At 38.9% G+C, this 16,190-nt stretch overlaps 1 protein-coding gene across 1 annotated transcript in view; it reads left to right on the top strand.

Moving 5' to 3' along the window:
* zc3h12b (zinc finger CCCH-type containing 12B) overlaps positions 1 to 10,330 on the top strand; it is a 61,620-nt gene extending 51,290 nt beyond the window's left edge. The window contains exons 3-6 of the mRNA XM_052021110.1: positions 512 to 651; positions 2,086 to 2,320; positions 2,825 to 2,931; positions 3,901 to 10,330. Of these exons, the coding sequence (XP_051877070.1) occupies positions 512 to 651; positions 2,086 to 2,320; positions 2,825 to 2,931; positions 3,901 to 5,327 (1,909 nt within the window). The 3' untranslated portion in view covers positions 5,328 to 10,330. The remainder of the gene's footprint in view (positions 1 to 511; positions 652 to 2,085; positions 2,321 to 2,824; positions 2,932 to 3,900) is intronic.
* Positions 10,331 to 16,190: the final 5,860 nt, after the last annotated feature.

Below are 16,190 nucleotides of genomic sequence, written 5' to 3'. Positions count from 1 at the left end.
AGAATATAATTAATTCCTCCCACAAAGGCCTACGCATAGTGATGCTTTTCATGACATCATGTGTGTGTTCCCTAAAATTCAGGGTACTCACTAATGAGGTGGGCAACATTTGTTCTCTTAAATCTAATTTTCTGGAGTGACTGAGTTAACTGTTTTCTTTGTGGCTTTGCAAACCTTTTCTCATAATCAGAATGTGACCACCGATAGATGCAAAGCAACCTAATTTATTAAAACAAACCATGAAGCTTTTTCTTGTAACCTGCAATTAACTTGTGCATCTAATTTGCAATCCTATTGTGAAACCTTCATATTATATAATGAAAAAGTGTTTAATTTTCTTCAGTTGATAAATGTAATCATTTGTATTGTGTTACAAATGTTCGATAATTAAAATAATTCTTTGTGCCCATGTTGTTCCGCTCCTGTGGCTTACCAATTTCATTAGTAAGAATGTCAGCCAAGGTCACACTTGGAGCACAAAATTGATTAAAGCTTTAATTTCCTCCTGTAGTCATGGAAACAAGGAAGTGTTCTCTTGCCTTGGGATTCAGCTAGCTGCAGAATATTTCCTGGAAAAAGGACACAAAGACATCACAGTGTTTGTTCCTGCTTGGAGAAAAGAACAGTCCAGACCAGATGCACCAATCAAAGGTAATCCAGCATCAAAATGTGATGTCTTAATGATCATATAAAAATAGCTGGCATTTCAAGAAATGTGCAAGCTGGCTGGCCTGAAGTAAAAATAGAAAAGGTTGAAAATGTACTTTTATCCCAGCGGTACTATATCTGAAAAGAGAGAACTTGGGGGGTGGGGGGGGGGTTTAATTTTTCAGGTGAAGACCATCCAAGCATTTTTGAAATGGATAATGGTGGGAAGCATTGTGAACCATTGTCACTGTTTTTAAAAAGTAGTATTTTCTACTGGATGTGACTGAGAGCAAGTATACTTGCTCATTCAGTGGATATGTACCATTTATAGGATGTTGATGGGCAGTAGTAAAGGCATTGGTTTCCAGCATTGTTTTCATCATCATTGAATAGATAAAGGCAAGATAAAGAAAATAAAAACCTATTGCAGTGAAGGGTTAAAAACACATTTAAAAACAATGGTAGAAATTCATAAACTGTTACATTCACTAATTATACATTGTATTAACTTCTATACTTTGAATTGCACATCTGAAGTTCAGTTCTATTGAAGGTATTGGAACCAAATTTCAGAAGCCAAGTTCAATGAGTATTTGTTACTATATCACATGCTTAGCACTATATGCGAGTGCTAATTTCTAACCAAATATATTCCTTATGCTGACACAGTTTGCCATACAGTACAGTCATAAGGGCTGGAAAGGTTTTCCTTCCATACTTCATGAGGTGGCTGAGTTGGTGATGCCTGAAGTACACTCAGCTTCATAAGATCAAACTAGTCTTCCTTCTGAAGATATGGAAGGATCAGGCCAGGGCAAGGCTGGCTGGTGGAAGACTCATGCCAATGAATAGCCACCAAGAATTGCTCCACAAAACATAAGCTTGCATGCCAGTCGACTGTTCTACTGTGGATAGCATCATTAGCAACACTAAGATGCCTGAAAATTCATCCTCCATAGCTGAACAGTATAGTGTATTAGTGTCTTGTACTGTGCCTTCAAAATCCATGAACTTCAGAGGCAGAATACAATGTGCTACAATACGTAGATGTCTTTTTAGCATCCGCAATGTTTCAGTTCTGTACAGCAATGCTGATTGAGTGTGCTTATATTACCAGAGATCTATTTTAATCAGGCCCTAGCCCAGAGAACCTTAGCAGAAGGTAAGCTAAATTTTGCTCAATCAGCACTGGCCAGGATTCAAAGCTGAAAGATGACTGATTGTGGTCTTTATTTTGCACTTTGTATATTCACGTTTTATATTTTGCATAAGTGTAGGACAATGACAGAGCTGTTTAGTTTCCAAGGGTTGTTGAGAATAAATTGATTACAAATTTTACTGTATTCAAGAAGGTCCACTTAAAACCATCCCACTCATATCATATTGAATGTGTGTGTCTTTTTAAAAAAAAGTCAAAATCATTCCTTAATTCTACAGACCAAGAAATATTACGGAAACTTGAGAAAGAGAAAATCCTGGTCTTCACACCATCCCGAAGGGTGCAAGGGAGGAGAGTGGTCTGCTACGATGATCGATTCATAGTAAAGCTGGCCTTTGAATCAGATGGCATTATTGTGTCAAACGATAACTACAGGGACCTGCAGAATGAGAAACCTGAGTGGAAGAAATTTATAGAGGAACGTCTTCTAATGTACTCCTTTGTGAATGACAAGTGAGTAAGATTGACATAAGGTTTTTTAAATAATTTTTCCTGTTTTTTTTAAATTGCACCCATCAACTTGCCTGCTGAATGGAAAATTTTGCATTTCAAACATCTAGTGCTGATATCAAAACCTTCCAAATGAGGTGAAGATAAGGATGGGATAGAAAATAAAACTCGGACTGTTCTGCCCAAACAAAAGAGCCCAGCTTCAGTTTTAAAAGTGAACCTTTTTCTACTGGCATAGACCTGCCAGGCAGATTGGCCTTTTCTGTGTTGTAAATACTTTGTAATTTAATATTTCCAGACCAACCAAGATGTAGCATCAACATGAGATAGTAATTTTTTTTTTCAACTGGGGACAGTTTTGTAGCATACAAGAGCCATTTGCTCATTCAGTCTCCTCTTCATTTGTATCTGGGTTACAAAGGTGAACAACTAGCAGAGGAAGTGTTACACTAAGTAAAATTTATATTTTGAATGTAAATAACCATAGGGTTGTTTCACCACTTCAAGGTTCATGCCACCTGATGATCCTTTAGGACGTCATGGTCCCAGCTTGGATAACTTCCTGCGAAAGCGTCCCGTTATTCCTGAACATAAGAAACAGCCTTGTCCTTATGGTAAGTATTACTACTTGCTGCAAATTAGACCTGTAAATCTAGTTACCTGATAATTGCTTTGATTAATCTTGAAATTGTTCACAGAAGTATCAAGAATATCATCCAGTGTAATACACAGCTCTCCCCTCCTCTCCTAATGGGTGCTGATTGTTGCCTGAATGGGTGCTGGCAGTTCTGTTGCCACATTCAAGTGCTGAATCTACATGACTGAGTCAAAACAGTTATATGTGAACAGGTGATTTCCTCTGAAAGCTTCACAGTTGGTCACAAAAACAATCTTTCCTGTGATAAATGCAGGGATCAGTAATGATCAGGAAAGAAACACAAGACTTCATCACTACCCCATTGATCCAAATGATGAAGCATCAAGCTTCTGATCTGAGTGATGTCATTATTCATTAGACCACAAAGAGAGAAGAAACCAACCTTAACAATACATTCTGAAACTATGTCAATTTTTTTTTAAAGATAGTATTCTTTTATAGTTTTAACATAGAACAGTACAGCACAGGAACAGGCCCTTCATCCCATGATCTCTGTGCCGACCATCAGGCCTCCCATCAGACTGCACATAGTCTATATCCCTCCATCCCATTGCCTATTTATGTGCCTATCTAAATGCCTCTTAAATGTTACCATTGTATCTGCTTCATCACCTCTCCTACAATCCAAGATCCCTCTGTACATCAAAGCTCCTAAGGGTCTTGCCATTTACTGTGTACTTTTCTCTTACATTTGACCTCCCAAATTGCAACACCTCACATTTGTCCGGATTAAACTCCCATCTGCCATTTCTCTGCCATTATTTCAAACTGATCTATATCATGCCATAATCTTTGACAACCTTCCTCACTATCCACAACTCTGCTGATTTTTGTGTCGTATGCAAACTTGTGATGATGCATGTCAATTGAAGGGAAGTTTGCTTATCAGTCTTGATCATTTTTGTCCCTGGTTATGACTTGACAGGGAAGAAGTGCACTTATGGACACAAGTGTAAATACTACCACCCAGAACGTGTTAACCAGCTGCAGCGCTCAGTTGCCGATGAGCTTCGTGCAAGTGCTAAGTTGTCTGCTGTGAAAACTATGAGTGAAGGAGCCCTGGCAAAATGTGGCATTGCCATATCTGGTGTGAAAGGCGAAGCCGTTTCCGAGATCAAGCGCGTCGCTCCAAAGCGCCAGTCTGACCCTAGCATACGATCTGTTGTTTGCGAGCCAGAGGAGCGACTGACACCAGCTCACAGACTTGAGACTAACTCTGTGCCTTCTTTGGTCACTGCATCAAGTGTACCTGCATTTCAGCCTAATAAAAGCCATGCAGCCAGTGCCATGAGTACCAGATCTGCAAGCAGCCCAGTGCCATGTTCCAAACAATTCACTCACCAGAAATCTTCACAAGAGCATATATCCACCTTGCATTACCCTCCCATCCTTGTAACCAACAGCCATGGGAACTCTGTGAGTTATACAGAACAGTATCCAAAATATGACTCGACTCTGGACACCGGCTATTATTCCATGATAAATGACTTTTCGAATTTAAGTATCAACAGTTTGCGTAACCACGACAGTTATTATGGGTTAGAATCGGATCATGGTTTGTATCCCAGAAACCCCAGTCCTCACTCAGAAACCTGCATTGCAGGAAATGATTCCTATTCTTCATACAATGACTTGGCATACCTAGGCACTGTGGATACAGGCCCAGAAGAGAATGTGAAAGCTCATCAACCACAGTCACAAAACAGGCTCCAGCCTTTTGTTCATGGTTACCATGAACCCATAACAAGAGTGCAGAGCTATGGACCTGAGGAGCCAAAACAGCCCCAGCGTAAGCAGTCCATCTCCCACTTGGTTCCTCATATCCAGCATTCTGCAGTTGGAGCTCGTTCTAGTTGTCCTGGAGACTATCCTTTTCCTCAGAACATTCATCCATCTACTAATAATCAACCAGGAAGAGCTCTTGTAATGACTAGGCTGGACAGTATTTCTGATTCAAGACTGTATGAGAGTAATCCAATGAGGCAACGAAGACCTCCACTCTGCAGAGAGCAGCATACCAGCTGGGACCACCTGCCATGTGTCACAGACTCTTATAGGTACCCTTCATATCCTTTGACTAATAATCTGATGCAACCCAGTTATGAACCTGGCATGTTCAGAAGTATGCCAGAAAAGATAGAGCAGATCTGGAGGTCACCATGGCAGGGAATGCCTGCTGAGCAACAGGACCATCTGACAATCCGAGAACATCAGTACCAAACCTATCGAAACCTCTGTAACATCTTCCCAGCAGACATAGTCCATGCAGTAATGGAAAAGAACCCCCATGTGACTGACCCGCAGCATCTTGCTGCAGAGATTGTTGCCAAGCAACTACGATCCGGGAGATAAAACACGAACTTATTTGGAAGGCTGAGGGCCAAACACAGGACAGACAAAAAGAAGTCCGTTTAATGCACAACATTTGTGAAATATGAGTTGCCTAACACAGTGGGTTTGAAATGTTATAAATATCTTAATGGTGTTCAATTATCTGTGGGAGTTAAGGCAGCTTTGAAGAGGAAATGAATACCTTACACTTTTTTTTCTAAAGCTATGTCTCATCGATTTTTGACTTATAATTTTTCAATTTGCACGCCATTTGAATTTTTTTCTTGAATTTTCTGTTCAGTGTAAATTTCAAAATGTGTTCAGCATTTATGAATAACAAAGCCTATAAATTAAAACAATCCAAATTCCAAATAAAATGTAGTTTTAAGTAGTACAATGTTTGGAAGTATTGCAGATAAGAAACCACTGAAAAGCTAAGGATGGCAAAGAGTAAAAATTTAACCCAGAAATACTTAAATCTCTACTCAGATTTACATGGTAACATTTTCCGTAAGGTATCCATTTTCTGTTTAAGGTTCCCAACCAAAAGAGCTTTCTTGGTGTATGGCATGTCAAACCATTTCCTTTAAACCATAATCTCCTTATAAGGGTGGAAAATTGCAGCCAAAACACCTTTTTAAAGCATTATATTTTTTGTCTTCAGGCTGCACTAATGTGCCACTATCTTTAAAAAGCAATGTATATTGCTGAAATCTGACGAGCTTGATATGTTTCAAGCTAGGTCTGTGAAAAAAGTTTTTCATGAAAGTTGAGGTCTTTAGGGGCCTTTGTTTCTTCATGAGAAGGTCTGACACTGCCTAAATGTTTCTTACTGTGAAACACATGGAATGTGAGGCTGCAGTCAGGGTTGTTTCTGACATTTTGCCAATGGCTTGCAAATGCTGTGTAGTTGTTTCTATTTCTTACAATGATATTACAATCATTTTAGTTGAAAACTACCAATTTGTCATAAACATTTTACTTAAATTGCATTGACAGAAATGTTAACATTTTTAAAATGTAAACATCTTAAATTAGTAAATATCCAGGAATAGAAGGAATATATTAAAATTCCAATACTATCTGGGCCTTTCTGTACATAATTAGTGGACGGTAATAATTGCTTTGCTCTTGTAATGACTAGTAATTTAATAAAGACCATGAGAGTCTAAGGTTAAGATCTTGGTCTGCTGACTTGGCTGATTCCAGCCAGACTATAGAAGGTGCCTTAGAGAGGGGAAAAAATGTTATCCAGGGATCCTGGTCCTGATTGGTGATCAGCGACCCCTCTGGAGAGAGCATGTAGATCAGTGCAGACTGTGGAAAGAATCAATTTCAACTTGACTTTTCCTGCTACTGCACGGGTTTCCAGCATTCTCTATACTGCTTATTTTAGTGAGTTTTATATGGGGCTACTAATGCCAACAACATTTAGCGCAAGAGTAGAGAAAGTTGATGATACAGTTGATATTTAAAAAAGATGCAATTTATTTTGTTACACACCCAGCAAAGCTAATTTTGTAATTTACAGTTTAATACAGCAAACAGCAATGCCTCGAATGATCAGAAATGACCTTTGTTTGTTGATACAAATTGTATCTCTTTTCTTGATTGTAGAAAATTATTTATTAAATGTACAGTTATCATCGGTAGAATAGCTTTATCAAATCTTGCCACAATGTTTGTGACACTATGTGTCACTGGGAGTAGCCCATGGGTATGTATGAATTTTTACTGGGCATAGTAGTTTGTAGACCTGAATTTTTAATTCATGTTGTTCATATGTGCACACACATTGTGTACAGTGTTAGTATCATTATTTGTTATGTATTTATTAGGATTTTAAGAAAATATTGTTTCCATTGATAACTCAACCAGGTATTCTTATGTAACACTTGGCTATTTTAAAAAGCCATAACCACTTTATCGGTCTAAGATCTGAGACTAAAACCAGATATAACCTCAATCACCAATGTTTTTTTAAATTTTACCTTCACAGTATGCCTACTCTAATCATGTGTGCTTACACTACACTATTCAATGATGCATTCATTGACTTTATCTCATCCTATTCCCTCCATGTACCCCCTTCTTTAAACTGAGCTCCACAAATCTTAGTCATAGATGAGGATTGTTAATGGCATAGATGCCATATACGTGATTCTCTCTGACAATGTACAAGAAATATAATGGGCAGTTAATTCAGTAGAACTGTTGAGATTAATTTATTTGGTTGCAGTATGCCGTAGGAAAAATGGCCGTAAAGCTAATATTTGTGCTTTGTTTCTTGTGTGTTTTAAAGGTCAAAATGCTGTATCACTACACTTCATTGTGGAAGAACTGAACCCATAACTGTATTTCTGGGTATTTTTCACATTTCCAATTAATGAATAGAGTATTTGACTTCATGAAGTTATCCACTTTTCTCTACCCTAAGGGGAACATTGTTAACCCAAAATATGATGTTCTAAAATTGTAAGCATATTTGGATAAATTTATGTATTGGTCTAAGACTCACTGCCTCCTCTCAGGGAATCATGCATTTCGCCTCTGAGAAAATGAGTTACATGATTCAGAGTTTTGTATTCTGTTTACTTTTTTCCAAAACACTGCAATATAAAGATTCATGTAGGTTGATGGTTCGACTTAAATTTTGTGCAGCAGGACAAGGTTATTCCATTTATTGATGTTTAATGTATATAATCAATTAAATCAGTCACTTTTAATGGAAACAATATTTTTAAACTTACTGCCTGCATAATGCTTACTCTTGTTATAATAGAGAGGGCTCTCCTCTCTGCAAAGGAAATCTTTTAAAAGTTTCTTCAAAAGAAATATGGCTTAGTTTAAGCAAGCTACAGCCTCTTCTTTTGGTTGGCTTAATTAGAATACCAGACCATAAATCTATATTGCCTCTTCAAACAATTTTTATAATGACAGTTAAAGATTTTTGATTTTTAACAATTAATTTGGAAAGAATCTGAAAAATAAGTACACAAATGACTATGTATAGTTACTTATAAAAATGTATAGTAAATTCCAAATGAGTTTAAAAATGCTGGTGAAGCCAAACAAAAGGAATGCTACAGCTTTAAGCAGCATTATTTATATCAAGAATGAGATTTTGTTTTGTTGTCCTTGTATTTACATAGAGCATTCTGTACCCTTAACTACCTGACCTATTCTGTGTAAAGATTCAGAAACCCCATGAAAGGGCAATACATTAAACCTTCCTGTACAATTTGGGAATGGTTATTTTTGCATTAGATAAGTAGGGTCAGATGGTCTCTTCAACCAATTGCAAGAATGGCATTAACTGCATAACGAACAAAATAAGCACTGTACTGTACAAGTTAAACACTAGTAGAATGTTCTGAGTGCTGTTCGGTGAGACCCTTATAGATCTTGCTTTTGTTGGTTGCATCTACATCTTTGTCTATTAATAGGAAGAGAATAGCTTGAATGACTTCTATTTTTCCTGTAAAAAGCTTGTAAAAATGATTTTGCTTGGTTAACTGCTTTCTCTTTGCTATATATCTGGAGTTTGTACATGTTCCCAGATATAATCTAAGAAGTGTACCATTTTCAGTGAAACTTGTTTGAAGAGATCATATAGTTTGTGGTAAAGTAGATATGCTGTGTTTAGATAACTTGTGTACAGATAGCTTGGTATTGTGTGAAAATATATATATAAAATACATAATATATATATTTTATTAGATTAGTCCGGTTGTTTAATTGATCTAGTTTTGTTCTGTTCCATAAAAAATGAACATGTTGGCTTTTATCTGTAGTAAAACAAAAAAAAAACTTTGGGTTTGTAGTCCCAAACAAAATGTAAGTCTTAATGACAAAATGTGTCTCTGTCTCTTTGAGAATTTAAAAAAAAGCAGATATGTTTTTAAGCGCTCTATATATAATCAGTACCTTTAAATGCGCAACACGTTATGGATAATGTGTGATAAATTGAGCCAAGTGTTGAATGGTATAATTATGTTCCTAATTTTGAACACACAGCTAACTAGCTGTTATTTTAATTTTATTGATAAATATAACAAGGCTGCTAATGATTTTCACATTGTCATAATGCAAATCTTTTTTTGTCTAAGCGGCTTTTGTACAATGTAAATATTAAAATGGGTGCATTCATAAGGTAGATCACTACAGTTGCTTGTTTATACTGCACAGTAGCAACTATTTAAGTCTTCAACAAGTGTGCTTTATTTTTCAGTGACCATTTCTAAAAGGAATCATGCTGCCATTAGCTTAATAGGACCTATCTGCTATAGCTAAAATGAATCCAATATGTTTATAATAGTGTGCAATACCATGTCTGTGTGATATTCAATTTGGATAACCACCAATGGCAGACCTGTAAAAGTATATGTTATCTCCTAGTTAAGAAAGGACAAAGTTCTCCCTGTAATCAGTATTGTACAATGTTTTACACACTGTTAGATATTACACAGTGCTCCCCCCTCCCACACCCACAATTTACACTAGTCTTAGGATAACACTGCAAGATTGGCAATCTTTAATATTTTGCACCATATTTCATGGCTATCAATGTCATCTTGGCATTAATTGAAAGTGGCCTTCAAAACCTATTTTGCATACAAGCAATGATTTTGCAGTGTTGCCTTCCTTGGATCTGTATAATACAAGTTAAAGATTTTACTCAAAATGGTATATGGAGAGTGTATTCGGGTAATGAATACATTCACAGCTTTATGGTGAGTGCACTCTAGGAGTAGCAGGGTTGTGACATTGATTTCTGTGCCTTTTCAAGAAAGATTATGGACACAACTTAATAGTTTGGTACCTCTGTGCATTGGAATGTGTTCCATATGAGGTGTGCAATTTAAGAATGTTTTAAATTTAGTGTTTGATGTTTGCATGAAGATTATAATTACCAAAAAATACCCTACATGTTCACAATCATTATTAGTGCCATATAACCCAACTGTAGTAAAAGAATTTTAAAAATGTAATTTAGTACTCAATTTGTGTTACATGTATTTCAATAAAACTTGCTTTCTGGAAATCATGCCAATTTTTTTAGCATTATTTGTAGGGGATAGCAAATTTTATCATAATATTCCATGTTGATGAATCTCAAAGCTAACATTCCAATTGCATCAACTATTTCAGTAAATACTATTCAATTACACTAGCAAAATTTGCTGCAATTATGAAAGTCTTTGATCAAATCACATTCGGGACTCGGGTATACAGTCTGTGCTGTTTTGGTCTCCTTTCCCAAGGATGTACCTGCATTGTAGGATGTACAACAAACATTCAATATAAAATCCCAAAAGGTCTGTGTAACGAAAAGAGATTGGAGTGAATCTCATTGGAATGTGCAAAAGATAGTTTGACAAGGTAGATTTTGATAGGCTGTTGCCCTTGGCTGGAGAATCTGGTATAGGTTTCAGACTTTATCTTTGTTAGTCATTTAGGATGGGGAGGGAGTGGGGGTGTTAGAAAATGGGGTTGATGTACAAGTTTAATCTTAATCTTATTGAATGGCAGAGTATGCTCAAAGGGCCACACAGCCTATTCTCATTCCAGTTTAATGTTCTTAAGTATCTTCATAAATGAATTCAGATAAGATGCAGCAACTGGATTACCACTCTGCAATTTTGGGAATCAAGCCTCATCCTGGAAAAACAATCTCTGCACCTTGCATCCTTGGCTGTAATAACTTAATCTTCATCTGTTGGCATTCACATTTGTAAATCTTTTAATTGACACTTCATGACGTTGAACATCTGATACTCTGCTGTCATGTGCAGCAAACTATTAATGATAGGAACCTACCTCAGATCTCCAAATCACACAATTACCTCACACCAGCCCAATAGTCTTTCAATTAGAAACTGCTATTTTTCTTTCAGCAGTTCTTCATTTACTTCCCAGCACATTTAACCTTCCATATCCATAGACTTACTGAAGGTTCCAGGTGCTGCAGCTTAGTGTTTTGGAGCATTACAAAAGTCAATTTGACATCCCATACAGTTTAAAAACATTGCAACTCTTCCTTCCGAAGGAACACACAAAATGCTGGAGGAACTCAGCAGGTCAGGCAGCATCTATGGAGGGAAATAAACAGTCGATGTTTCAGGCAGAGACCCTTCATCAGGACTGGAAAGGAAGAGGGCAGAAGCTGGACTAAGAAGGTCAGGGGAAGGGGAGGAGTACATGCAGGCAGGTAATAGACAAGTCCACATGAGGAGAAAGGTAGGAGGATGGGGGAGAAGTAAAAAGCTGAGAGGTGATAGGTAGAAGAGGCAAAGGGCTACAGGAGGAGGAATCTAGTAGGACAGGGCAGTGGACTATGGCATAAAAGGGAAAGAGGTGGGGAAAGGATAGGCAGGTCATGAGGGTAGGGGTATTGGTTTATTATTGTCACTTGTACAGAGGTACAGTAAAAAACTTGTCTTGCATACTGATTGTACAGGTCAATTCATTACACAGTGCAGTTACATTGAGTTAGTACAAAGTGCATTGATGTAGTACGGGTAAAAATAATAACAGTACAGAGCAAAGTGTCACAGCTACAGAGGTGCAAGGTCACAACAAGGTAGATTGTGAAGTCAGAGTCCATCTCATTGTATAAGGGAACCGTTCAATAGTCTTATCACAGTGGGGTAGAAGCTGTCCTTAAGTCTGGTGGTATGTGCCCTCAGGCTCCTGTATCTTCTACCTGATGGAAGAGGAGAGAGAATGTCACGGGTGGGTGGGGTCTTTGGTTATGCAGGCTGCTTCACCAAGACGGGAGATAGAGTCCAAGGAGGGGGGCTGGTGTCCGTGATGCACTGGGCTGTGTCCACAACTCTGCAGTTTCTTGTGGTCCTGGGCAGAGCAGTTGCCATACCAAGCTGTGGTACATCCAGATAGGATGCTTTCTATGGTGCATCGGTAAAAGTTGATGAGAGTCATAGGGGACAAACCAAATTTCTTTAGTCTTCTGAGGAAGTAGAGGTGCTGGTGAGCTTTCTCAGCCGTGGCATCTATGTGATTTGACCAGGACAGGCTGTTAGTGATGTTCACTCCCAGGAACTTGCTCTCAACCTCAGCACCATTGATGTAGACAGATGCATGTACACCACCCCCTTTCCTGAAGTCAATGATCAGCTCTTTTGTTGACATTGAGGGAAGGGTTGTTGTCATGACACCATTCCACTAAGTTCTCTATCTCCTTCCTGTACTCCGACTCATTGCTGTCTGAGATACAGCCTACAATGGTGGTATCATCTGCAAACTTGTAGGTGGAGTCAGAGCAGAATCTGGCCACAGTCATGAGTGTATAGGGAGTAGAGGGCTGAGAATGCAGCCTTGTGAGGCACCAGTGTTGAGAATAATCATGCCAGAGGTATCGCTGCCTATCCTCACAGATTGCGGTCTGTTTGTTAGAAAGTCAAGGATCCAGTTACAGAGGGAGGTGTTGAGTCCTAGGTCTCAGAGTTTGGTGACAAGCTTGCTTGGGATTATTGTATTGAAGGCAGAGCTGTAGTCAATAAACAATAGTCTAACGTAGGTGTCTTTACCGTCCAGATGCTCCAGAGCTGAGTGTAGGGCCAGGGAGATGGCGTCCACTGTAGACCTGTTTCAGCGATAGGCAAATTGCAGTGGGTCCAGGTTGATGCGTGCCATGACCAACCTCTCAAAGCACTTTGTTACGGACTCAGTGAAAGTCCCTTTAAGATAGAGAGTGTATGTGTGTGTGGGGCGTGCTTACGTCAATAGAAGATAAAGGACGTAATGACGTTGTTGAAGAAGGAAGAAGAGGAAGAAAGAGAGAGAGAGAAGGGAGAGAGACACCAGCCTGCTTGTTTTCTCTATCGATGGATGAGAAACAATAACTGTGTTTGCCACTGAAATCCATGTATGGAAGTTGGAAGTAATCCGGTGGAGTTCACTTTGTTGTTGACCTGTAGAAGGAAACAGGTATTTGTGTGTGGACGACCACGGTTCGGATGCTTTTCGGGGTGAGGAAGTCACTACCGAGTAAACACTGAAGTGTCGTTTGGGTTCCATCGTGGAACATTTGGATTTCGTATGTACTCTCTCTATGTTTTTCTACATCTACATCTTATCTTCAGACAACGGTGGTTGTTGAAGAAGCCCTTGCTCATGTTTCACCTTATGGCTTGCGGAACTGAACTTTAAGAACCATTCAGGAACTGGGAGTTTTGGACTTTATCACACACACACACACGAAGAGTTTAGTTTTGGGGTTAACGTTCGAGGTTTAACATTTTTGAATTCTAACATACTAACATTTTTTTTACTTTTATTTTACGTATTATCATAAGTAGTGATTAATAAAATAGTTTTTAACACTGAATCATGCTCAGTGTGTTTCTTTTGTTGCTGGTTTGTGACAACTTCATGATGGGGATGTCAGAGCCACTGGTCGGTAGTCATTGAGGCATGTTACCTTGCCTTTCTTTGGTACGGGATGATAGTGGGAAAGGGATAGAAAGGTCATTAGGGTGGGGAAAGGGGCCACAGGAATGAGGGAAGACAAAGGAGAATAAAAAGGGAAGAGGGATACCAGAAGTTAGAGAAATCGATGTTGAGGCTGTCAGGTTGGAGACTACTAAAGCAAAGTTGTTCCTCCAACCTATATCTGTCCTCAACATGACAGTAGAGGAGGACATGGATAGACATATCGGTATGGGAGTGGGATGTGGATTTGAAATGGATGGCCACCAGGAGATCCTTGCTTTTGTGGCAGACGGAACAAAGGTGCTCAACGAAGCAGTCACCAACCTGCATCAGGTGTAGAGGAGGCCACACCAGATGAAATAAATGACCCCCTCGAATTCACATGTGAAGCACTGCTTTACCTGAAAGGACTGTCCAGGGCCCTGAATGGTGGTGATGGAGGTGTAGCATTTAGTGCAGTTCCAGTCCTGAAATTCTGGCTTCTGCCCTCTTCCTTTCCAGTCCTGAATCTCTCACCTGCCTGCATGTACTCCTCCCCCAACCACCTTATTTCAGCTTCTGCCCTCTTCCTTTCCAGTCCTGATGAAGGGTCTCGACCCGAAACGTCCACTTATTTCTCGCCATAGATGCTGCCAGACCTGCTGAGTTCCTCTAGCATTTTGTGTTGCTCCAGATTCGAGCATCTGCAGAATCTCTTGTGTCTTTTGTCTCTCCCTTCTGAAGCTATGTTAACTGGCATTTAACAATGCATCTTTCACATTAACAGAATTAATTATTAAAATATTGTCAATTTGATTTATAATTAAGATTGACAGTTATCCAAGTTTGTTGATACACATGAAAGCAGTCAGTTTTTAATATTTCACATCCACATAATGATCATCAAGCTTCTTCCCAGCCTTGGGAACCTATTCTCCTTTTCGCTTTTATGAAGTGTTTATTACCTCACTCCCAATGATGTCTAAGCCATTTATAGTTATAGAACAGTCTCCTCCAAAAGGGTGGTACTTCAGGGTATGGAATACAAAAGCTGGGAGGTCATGGTGTGATTGTATAGGATGCTGGTGAGGCCACACTTGGGAGTATTGTGTTCAGTTTTGGTTGCCCTGCTATAGGAAGGATGTTATTAAACTGGGAAGAGTGCAGAAAAGATTTACAAGGATGTTGCCAGGACTTGAGGACTGAGTTCTAGGGAGAGGTTGGACAGGCTAGGACTTTATTCCTTAGAGCAAAGGAGACAGATGACCTTATAGAGGTGTACAAAACCACGAAGGGGCAAGACAGGGTGAATGCACTCAATCTTTTTACCCTCCTCCGCACCCTCCCCCCCCCCCCCCCCCCCCAGCAAAAGGCTGGGGAATCAAGAACTAGAGGGCACAGATTAAAGAGAGGGGAAAGATTTAATATGAATTTGAGGGGGCAACTCACCCCCTACCCCACAAAGAATGGTATCTATGTGGAATGAATTGCCAGAGAAAATGGTTGAAGCAGGCACAATAACTTTGAAAAGACAGCTGAACAGGTACATGGATTGGAAAGGTTTAGAAGGCTATGGGCTAAACACTGGCAAATGGGACTAACTTGAATGGGGCATCTTAGTCAGTGTGGACCAGTTGAGCCAAAGGGCCTGTTTCCATGCTGTACAACTCTGACTATGAAAAGCATGCTATTAGTCTCTCTTACAATGATTATTCCCAGGAAGAACTTTTTAAAATCACCCAGGTTTACACAATTTTTCATTAATTAGCAGAACACAACTCTAACAATGATTTCACATCTTACCCAATCCTGTACATTTCTGCATTAGTAAACTTAAATTGGCCAAAAAACTCAATGCATTTGTGAAGACCTTAAACTGGTTATATGATACCATCCAGACAGTGGAAAGGATGAAAACATTTAAATACACAAGCTCTGTCATTAATTCAGTCCACACACAAACTGCTGAAATAAAGACAAGAATAGCTATAGGATATTCAGCCACGACCAACCTGACAAAAATATAGAAGAGCAGGGATATCATTGCTACTAAAGTCAGATCAAATAAAACCTGTGTCCAATATTGTGTAGTCTCCAAGATTGAGAAATGTTTGCAAGCATTGAAATGAAGTTCTATTGTAAAAATCCCAAGGACAATTCTAGCTGAGAAACAATCTTAATGAGAATGAAAAAAAATTCCTATGAAGAGCAACAGCTTCTCAAAAATCAAACCTTTAGGAAGCAGTAGGAAGGTAAAGAGAAGAAAACAAAAAGACCCAGTTAGAAAGCATCAAGCTGTGGATTCAACCACACTATCTGGACTTCTCCAGCCATCCTAAGGTCATGCATGTTGGAGGCTATTAACCACAGAGGTTTCTAAATTGATATCCCAATGATGAAATCATTGGGAAATAGAGAAAGTGCTGTTATTTAGTCGCATTTCATATTGGA

This window comes from Pristis pectinata, chromosome 8 (genome assembly GCF_009764475.1).
Source record: "Pristis pectinata isolate sPriPec2 chromosome 8, sPriPec2.1.pri, whole genome shotgun sequence".
NCBI classification, from domain to species: domain Eukaryota; kingdom Metazoa; phylum Chordata; class Chondrichthyes; order Rhinopristiformes; family Pristidae; genus Pristis; species Pristis pectinata.
Note: the sequence above shows the minus strand (reverse complement) of the source record. Positions and strands in the feature narration are given on the sequence as shown.